This window comes from Heliangelus exortis, chromosome 15, assembly GCF_036169615.1.
Source record: "Heliangelus exortis chromosome 15, bHelExo1.hap1, whole genome shotgun sequence".
Classification (NCBI taxonomy): domain Eukaryota; kingdom Metazoa; phylum Chordata; class Aves; order Apodiformes; family Trochilidae; genus Heliangelus; species Heliangelus exortis.
The window spans coordinates 12,585,436-12,595,217 of NC_092436.1; the positions used below are offsets into that span (position 1 = coordinate 12,585,436).

Sequence of the window (9,782 nt, forward strand, 5' to 3'; positions counted from 1 at the left end):
GTAGAAGCAGCAAATGCTTTGGCACTTAATTCTGCTTTAGTGTCAGTTCAGCATGTTTCACTTTTAAGACTGGAGAGCCTGTGGCCAAATGCTCTGCCCAAACAACCCAGTGCTGCTCCTGGGTGAGCTCAGGGCACTGGGAGAGCTCCAGCAGCACCAGCCAGAGGGCATTGGCCTCAGGGGCTGAGCAGTCCTATAGTGGAGCTGGTCCTTGCCCTAAGGGGAGCCTTGGGTGACTGCTCTCCTTCTAACCTGCTTAGGGAAGGGACTGGGGCGATGGGGGTCCCTCGCCTTCTCTCTGTGTCCATGGCTGGTCCCCAGCTGTTCCTTGGTTCCTCCCCACGCAGCCCAGGGCTTTGGGCTGTCTGGGCTTCACTGGGATGGCCAGGCTTTCCCTTGCCTCTGCACAGAGCTGGGTGGTACCCCAGGGGTTTCCATGGAAGGTGGCGTTTAGGTCAGGTGTTTTAGAAGAGATGAGATGTTAAGAAGAAATTCTTTGCTGTGAGGGGACTGAGACCCTGGCCCAGAGTGCCCAGAGAATCTGTGGCTGCCTCATCCCTGGAAGTGTTCAAGGCCAGGTTGGATGGGCCTTGGAGCAACCTGGCCTGGTGGGAGTTGTCCCTGCTCATGGCAGGGGGTTGGAACAAGATGAACTTTAAGGTCCTTTGCAACCCAAACCAGCTTGTGAGTCTGTGTGTATTAGCAGTCTGGCTAACAACTACTTCATCATCCCACCACTGTTAGGGGTATGTTCAAACAAAAAATGCTCTGAATTATTCCTGTGTAAAGAGCTGCAAATTGCCACCTCTGCAGTGTCATGGCCTCTCCACATGGTCAGGCAGCAGCCCTTAGGATCAAAACCAGTGATTTGGGAGCCACAGGTAGAAGGAAGGGGCTGAGGGGCTGGGTGTAGGCCCTGCCCCACCATGTGGCTGTGCTGTCACACGAGGCCAGGTGGGTCCCACAGAGCTATCAGGCTTGCAAGAACTCTTCCTTATTTGAAAGAATAATTTTGAAAGGTAAAGCTCCAGGTTTTGAAGGGGGAGTGCTCTGCAAGGTGCCTGCTGACAGCACAGTGTGTCTGAAGTGTGGCTTGGCAGCCTCTCCCGGCTGGTGCCATGGCAGAGGGTGCAGCCCCATGTGGGGAGTGTTGGCACCCACAGCTCCTGGGGAAGGGTGAGCAGGGGCTGGAGCAGGGAGTGACACTCAGCCAAAGACATCCCCCTTTTCTCTTTCATCCCCTTCTCACTGGAGCACCAAAGAGATGAGTGACAGACCCAGTTAGGGACACTGGGACCTGAAATGTTGAGGACCTGGTGAAAACAAGGTGACACTTATAAATTATTGAAAAGCCATATAAATCACTTTTTCCCTCTAATAGATTTGCATGGGTGCAGCTCTCCATCATGTAGGTAATGTGTGTGAGTAATTTATTATATTGGGGATTTTAACAGATGCTGTAAAATCTCCTTGTAAGTATTTGAAAATAATTTGTCTGTCTCTGACGTGTCTTAGCACGTCCAGGAATGCTCTGTTTGGTGAAGCGAGGTCCTTATCCTAATTCATCTCCAGGTACTTGTAAATGTTACTGTAATTTCATGTTATCAAATCATTTAGCTCTTCCTCTTCCAGAATGGAATTATTTTATCTCATGCACTTTGTTTACTTCAAATTAGCCCTGAGGTTGGCCTGAAGTTGCACCTTGTTATTCCTCCACCTCCTGTCTCCGACTTAGGCTCTGTCGGCATATTTGAAGGTATAAGTAAATACTTTTTTGTTATTAATAGAATTACTTCCCCCTCCTACACACACATTTTCTTTTCATTCCAGTCTTCATTTTCCATGAGAAACTGACATTGCAGTACAAGCGGAAACCTCCCAGATTGTATGAAAATGCCTTATTTCTCCTAGCAGCAAGGTCAGGGCTCAAATCCAGGACCTTTCCATGAGCATGGGGAAAGCAGCCCTTCCAATTACCTGCTCCCCCTGTGGTACGGATCCGGTCAGTTCCTCAGCACCTGGGTTTGGGTGGATTTGAAACTCAGCCATGGTACTGTTTAAAAATTCTCCATTCATCAGGGAAGGGTTTGTAGTGGGCTGAGACCTGAGAAACCTAGGGCTGGTTTTATGGCTTCCCATTGAAACCTGGTGGAACCCCATGGTGTCGACTGATTTTCCCCTTCCCCACTCATGTGGCTTTGATCAAACCCAAGGCTCAGAGAACAACCCCCACAGGAGCTGGAACCACTGAACTTTGCCCAGTGCTGCCGTTCATTAAAGCATTTGTGAGTCTCCAACTGTAGAGGATAAAATCAGGACCTTTATGCCGACCCAGTATGGAGGTGGCTGGTCCTGTGGCAGAGTGGGCTTTGCCCCCATGTAGGAGGCATGTATTGGGCACACAGACCCTGATTTAGCATGCCCAATGCAGAAGTTCCCATGATCTTCTCCCTCTCTTAATGGGACCTACCCATGGTAACTAAACCCCTTAAGTAGGGCTGTGCATTAATTATTTTAGGGATAAACAGCATCCTTTGGGCATCCACCTGCTCTGGAGGGGTCCTCCAGGGGCTCTAGGTGGATATCTGCTCCACCATGGATGACCAGAGGCTTTAGGTGGACAGCCTGCCTCACCATGGTCTTCACCACAGGCTGCAGGGCATTCTCTTCTCTGGTGCCCAGAGTACCTCCTGCTCCTCCTTTGTCACTGACCTTGAGGTCTCTTTCATGCTGGTGCTGCATAGCAGTTTTTTAGTTCCTTTCTTGAGTATATCGTCTCCAAAGTGCTGCTCCACTGTCACTGATGGGAGCAGCCTTGGCCAGTGGAGGGTCCACCTTGGAGCCAGCTGGCATTGGCTCTGTCAGACACCGGGGAAGCTTCTGGCAGCTCCTGATAGAAGCCACCCCTGTACTCCACCCCTTCTACCAAACCTGGCCACACCAACTGTTTGCCAAAATGTGGTCCCCAGCAATGGATGAGGAGCTGGCAGCCCAGGGCAGTGAATGGGAGGGGGGGGGTTCATGTTTGGCTGCACTGGGGAAGGAGTCCCAGTAGGATGGATGGTTTGCTGCTGGCTGCCTGAGGAGCAGCACTCATGCTCAGGAGCTTCTGAACAGTTCTGCATCTTATCCCAGCTCCCTCTGCAAGGACGAATGCTGTTTGGGGGCATGGTTTTCTAAGCTGGTTCTGAGGGGCTCCTTTTTGGGCTGAGGCTGGGAGATGGGGAAGGATCACATCCTCTCTGCCACCAGAAATGGAACCCACTTCCAAACAGCAAACAACCCCGAGAGAGCAGAGGTGTAAAACAGGCCACTTGTGTTCCCCTCCTGTAGCAGTGATGCTGGGGTGGCTCTGGTGGCTGAGGACATTGCTGCCCCATAGTCCTCTTGCTGCAGGGTCATCAGGATGCTGGTGGGATGCTGCCCATGGGATTGGGCCCACAACACCTCTAACCCCCCCCAGCTCACCCCTGGAGCTCCATGCAATGGTTAATTTACTGGATGTCCTGCCTGGGATGCTGTGGGAAGAGTTTCCAAAACACTGGAAAGGCTGAGGCTTATAATGATTTTAGTGGGATTTGGGTAGTTATGGATGCAAACCCATCAGATATTTCAAAATATGCAACAAAAGTGAGAGATAGAAGTGGTAGTGTTGTTGTTTGGCCCATGTGAAATTATGATTGATTTATTTATTTATTTTACTTTTGTGATGTTTCCCTGGCACAACTTCAATTCATTCTCCTTTTCTAGTGGAAAAACCAAAGCTAAATGTCTTGCTTTGCTTGCAAGATAATCTTAATTGTTTTCTTTGAAAAAAACCTTTCTCTCCTTGGATAGGAGTGTTTAAAAAAAGTGCAATGATGACCTCACGCTTTCGTGCTTTTAGAAAATTCATTTCTGTTTTAGCTGATGTTTGTTACGGCTCCTATTAACAATGTTTGGACCAAAACCAAGGTCCAGATGTGATTATTTTATTTATGCCAAATTGGGTTTTGGTCACTGAGCTTGCATTTGTAGAATGAATTTTCTTTTTTTTTTTTTTTTTTTTTTTTCTTTTTTCAGCCTGATGGCACCAGCAAGGAGTGTGTCTTCATTGAAAAAGTCCTAGAAAACAACTATACGGCACTGATGTCAGCAAAATATTCAGGCTGGTATGTTGGATTCACCAAAAAAGGGAGGCCCCGGAAAGGTCCCAAGACCCGGGAAAACCAGCAAGATGTACATTTTATGAAGAGGTACCCAAAGGGGCAAGTGGAGATACAGAAACCTTTCAAGTACACAACAGTCACCAAGAGGACTAAGAGAATACGACCCACCAACCCCAGTTAAAAATAGACAAAAACAGTGTCACAATAAGAAACCACAAAAAATGAAAAAAAAAAAAAAAAGAAAAAAACTGCACCAGAGGAATATTTTTACATTAAAAATAAGGAAGAAGCTCTATTTTTGTACATTGTGTTAAAAAAAAAAAAAAAAAATTAATAAAAGACTAGATGGCAGACGCTGGGGAAAAGCTGTTAGGGATTCATTGTGACTTGAAAAACAAACTGAACTGCTCTATTTAAATTGACTTCTTGCTGTTGATGACACACAGGTGCTTATTTCGCTTTTTTGGAAAGGACAACTTCTCAAGCATATCCCCAGAGGAGAGGGAAAAAAAAATAATTATTAAAAAGAAATAAAACCAAAGAATACCAAAGTTCTTTCCCAAAGTTACTGAGACCCTGCCCCGAAAAGTGCCAGTTTTGCAGTAATCTATTTATTGCCTGCTGCCCACTGGCCCAAGGCAAGATGCAGGGAGTGTTTCCGTGGAGTTCTCGACGCATGGATCTTCTGTAACCTTTCTGACGACATAAGGTGTCACGGCTCCGTGATCCTGCATTATGCTCAGTTCTGGAGAATGCTGCTAACTACATTCAAGTGACTACAAGATGACCTAGTACACCAATGATAAGGGAATATTTTAAAACCAGCTATATTATATATATTATATATATATAAGCTATTTATTTCACCTCTCTGTATATTGCAGTTCCATGAACCAAGTATTACTGCCTCAACAATTAAAAAAGTTATTTAAAACACATATACATATTTTTGCTGTTCACACTTCTTTCCCCTCCTTGAATGGTGGTTTTAATGGATATTTATCTTTCATATGAGGGCAGCAGGATATGATTGGGGTAGTTCCCCACTGGAATGGTCATTGGTAATTCTGCAATTCCTCCTTTTCCTCCTCTCTTGCTCCCACAAGGAAGAAATCATGTTTGGGATGGTGATGAGCTGAGAGTGGGGCAATCCAGGCTGGTGTTCTTCAGGTAGCAGGAGTTAAAATTCATACTTTTCAGTCCAACAAAGATTTCCTAAAGCTTTGGCCACGCAGAAGGTAAACTGGAAAATTAACACTGGGATCATTTAGTATGTATGTAGTGTGGCTTTTGTTTCCTTTGTTGAAAGTTTTGAGGGTGGCTGTTTGTTTCAGCTATTGAATTAAATACTTTATCTCTTAAAACTTGTCCTAGACACATCAAAACCCAGTGCCTCAACTCAAGTAGATCTCTCAGCCCCTCTGTGCCTTTTCTCTTGTCCAGTCACCTTTCCTCCCTGATGTTCTGCAAGTGACTTGGACAATGTAAAGTCAAGAGGTGTGAATCTACACCTACAGAGGGACCTGCATGGTGAGGTGGGTGAGAGAAGGAAAAAGATGGACAACAAAATAATTGACCTCAAATTTTAACTAAAATGACAGCTGAACCCGAGTGAAGCTTTAAGGAGAAGCTCACATGACTTTTACCTTCTCTGTGTGCAACCATTGCTTCAATCCCTGATCCCAGCCAGGGCTGAAAATGCTCAAAACCACTAAGAAGGCTTTTTTCTTGTTAATCAGAACAACTCTCCCCAGAACAAGCTTTCTCTAGATAACTTTGAGAGTTGCAGCCAAATCCTGCAGATCAAAGCTGGTTGGGAGATGGTGCAGATAAGCCTGCAAGCTTGAGGATGCTTATCTGAACCAATCTCCAAACCTCATAAGCCTAGAGAAAAATGAACAGTGCTAAAAAGGATCACTTTGTGCTGCTCCACAAGGGGCTGGGCAGCCTTGCAGATAATGCTCTCATCCCAGCAAAGCATAGGTGGTCACTCCAGCAGCCCCTCTCCCAGTGAACAGACTGGGAACTGCTCTCCTGGCACACCTGGAGACCAACACTCTGGTAGGACCTGATGGGCTGGTGGTGGAATTGGTTGGTGGGGGATGGAAGGCTTTGCCAATTTTGCCTTCAGATTGATTCATGTGGGAGATTTGGGGAAGGTTCAGAGGAGCGCTTGGGGTGGGCGATTGGGAGTGGTTGAAGATTTGATGTGTTGGTGTATCAAGAGTAGAAACCCAGCTGATTTCCAGAGTGAGAAAGGATTTATGGGTGCCTTTTTTCTCCTTGAAATATCACCGTGGCCCATGGCACTGGTTTCACTATCAGAACAACAGGGTTAGTTTGCCATGGGGAAAACTTGGAGTGGAGGCAGTGAATGCTGGAGAATGCTGGGCAAAAGGGATCTCCTGTGTGGCTGAGAGCAACCAGGGAGGATCTGCTGCCTGTTCTGCAATGCCTACTGGGTTTGGAGTCTGGCATGTGGGGACCAGAGGCCATGAAATTGTCACTAGGGACCTCTGGCACTCGTGCTGTTGGGTTGCAAGAATATTTTCTGGACAGCAGTGAGATGGGTTCCTTGGGCTGTGTAAAGTCAGTGTGGTGAGGAGATATGGGGCTCACATGGGTTAGGTGCCACTGGAGAGATTTGTTGGCTGTGAGTGGTGGGTGTTGAGTATTTGTGTTTGAACATTTGCTCTTTAGGCTTTACTAACAGCAACCAAAGGAGGGAAAAAAACAAGAATTCACACCAGATTCCCTTCAGACCACCTTCATGTTGAGCAAAAGAGATGAACAGAAACAGGAGGAATCCATCCTACACCCAGCAACTGACAGACTTGTGCCTGAGGCCACCAGGCTTGTGGTGCTTATGTGCCTGGGTTGTCTGCAGAGGTTAGTCCAGAGGTTGCAAGTGGCTGTCAGCGTCACTGTTGGACCTCCAGACCAAAGCAGCAGTTTCTCTGTGGTGCTCAACATTTCTTCCCTGTCAGAAAATCTTTGCAGTCCCAGAATATGAGCAGAGATGCCCTGTACAGGCTATTACATTTGATTTATTTATAACTGAAAACTGTTAATGAGTATTTAATTACCATTGTGGAAATAACCTCGAGGAGCAAGGAGCACCACTCCAGGCAATTGCTTGCAGCAGCTGATGGCATTAATGTGTGTGTAACTCTGGGTGGGAACACTTTGAACAAATAGGCTGCTTAATTGGATTTAATAAAAGCTCACTGTAGCTACTGTTTCAGAAATACTGCAAGATTTGTAGCAGTGTTTTCATGGCTGAGATCAGATAGTGGCTTGCTCTGATAATACCATGGTTGGCTTTGCTGTGAAGTTGGGCACAGGCGCCTCTGGGCACACCAAACAGTGAGTCCATCCCAGGAGGGAAGCTTGGAATAATGTTTGGTTGACAAAGACCTTTATGATCATCATTGAAAGCTGAACTTTCCAAGTCCAGGGAAGTTTCTTGTCAGAACTTTGAGTGTGTTGCACAAACCAAACTACTGTTTGGTGAGACCTTCTGGGTAGTTGGGTCTCCCATGCTGTTCCTGTGGTGCTGAAGGGTTGGCAGTCCAAGCTCAGCCAGGCTCTGTGTCTTGTCCAAGTAGGACAAACTTTTCACCATGGCATTGTCATGACCTGCGTGGGGCTTATTGCTGGCTGCCAAGACAAAGAGTGTCCTGGTTCCTGTGCAAGCTGTCTGCCAGGGACCTTTTCTGGAACATGGAGCTGCCAGCAAGTGGGAGCAGCTGTTGACATCCCTATGACTGGAGCCCCAAAGCTGGTGTGGTCTCCTCTTTGGTAGTTTTGTTCTGGTTCTGCCTTGGTGCAAACACAGGTGCTGTGGCAGACTCGGTACCACGAAACTGAGTGGTTACTGGGTCTGGTCTGCCCTGCTGGGGCCTGAGCTGCCGCTCCTGCTTGCAGCTGGGTTTTGGCAGCCCAAATTTGGCGAGCACGAACGCACGGAAATCGGTGCTTGTTTTCTTGGGTTGTCCACACAGTCTTGTGTAGCTCAGGATCGTCTCATGATTCTGGTTCACCGGCTCAAGCTTAGGGATGAGCCTGCTCACAGTTTGGTCTGGGCCCTACTCTGCCCAAAGGTGCAGCCTTCCTGTGCAGAAGGATTGATGCCTTCATTACCTCTTACACTCCATGGTGTCTGGTGTCTGCACAATTAATATTGTTGTTTAGAAGTGTAGCTGGTGCACTTCCCCAGTAAATCTCTCAAGGTGAGGTAGACTCAATTGGCACAAAAACTCTGGGAAAGGGATCCTGGCCCAGTGCTCAGTGATGAGAAGGATGGGTTTTTACAACCATGTCTTTTGGAGTTAAGGCCACAGCTTAAATAAGCTGGATGCTCCAGTGAGCCCAGTTTGAGTGTCTGAAGGTGGGAGCACAGCAAAGCTTGGGGAGGATCTCAGAGAGGACCACAAAGCCTGAGCTCCCCTCATCCCCAGCAGCTGAACAGCCTTGAGCTGTCCTGGTCTGTGCAGTGGCTTCTTCACCTTGGCTCATGGAAACATGGCAAGGTGGAGGTTAGGTCTGGTTTCAGCAAAGGTTACTTTGTCCCTCAAGGAAGATCTGACTGTATGAATAGAGTCAGCTCTTCAGGATAGCAGAAAAGGTGAGTGAGCTCTCAGAGCCATGTCACCCTACCTGCCTTTGAAAAATCAGATTGTGGTATGTGAAAAAGTGGACGTGTGGAGTGAGGGTTGGTCCAGTCTAGGGCAGTAACTTTCCAAAGCAGGTACCTGCCAATGGAGGAGAAGATGTTTGTAATGTTGCTGTAGCTGTGTATGCCCCCCTTTGCACAGCCCAGAGCCCAGCTGGGAATCTCAAAAGGGCTGGAGAAAGCATGGGTGTCCCCCAGGAAGAAGTCTCCTCTGCTGTCCACTCTCAGGGGACTGACTCCGGTGATTTGCACGGGGAAGCAGGGATATTCTTATGCATCATTCCCTGGGGCAGTGCCAAAGGGTGGAAGTTTGCACTTCAGATTCACACCAGCTGTTTCAAGTGCCTGTGTCCCGTGCCAGCCATACCACCTGAATGGCCAAGGGATATATGTAAAACTTCAATTATTTTTTGAATGTTTGTTGTTATTCATTTGGAGATGGATAAGAGGAGATTCCTCACGAATGATGTAACCTATGTAGACTGTTATTTCCAACAGTGCAAGCTGAAAAATTAAAGAGGAAAAATCAGGTCAAACTGAAACTTTTTTTTTTTCTTTCCTTTAAGTGAGACAAAGTACAGGATGGAGAGATTTGGGTTTAATGAAAACATTTATTCTCTCCATTTAACAATTTGCTTAATCTCTTTAAGTATAGATAATTTTAATGGGGAAAATATAATAACAACAACAACAACAATAATAATAATAACAATAATAATAAAAGATAAATAAGAATCTTCACTTTGAAATGAAAAAGGAATGTTTGATGTGTAAAAAATAAATAAATCTCACCAGCCTTTTTCTCGTATGATGCCAATTTCAAAGTCTCAAAATAGATTTCAGCCCCTCTAGAACTCTCCTTCTTTGTCAGTTTACTGTTTCTTTAGCAAAATCCACCTCACTTCACCAACCAAGGCCCTGGATGACAACATCCATTGCCTTTCTCCTGCTCAGGGGTC

General features: G+C 46.5%; 1 protein-coding gene across 2 annotated transcripts in view; it reads left to right on the plus strand.

Moving 5' to 3' along the window:
• The window catches only part of FGF18 (fibroblast growth factor 18), a 77,892-nt gene extending 72,810 nt beyond the window's left edge, over nt 1-5,082 (plus strand). For both annotated transcript variants that reach the window (XM_071758808.1, XM_071758809.1), the window contains one exon: nt 4,063-5,082. In XM_071758808.1, the coding sequence (XP_071614909.1) occupies nt 4,063-4,329 (267 nt within the window). In that variant the 3' untranslated portion in view covers nt 4,330-5,082. The remainder of the gene's footprint in view (nt 1-4,062) is intronic.
• Nucleotides 5,083-9,782: the final 4,700 nt, after the last annotated feature.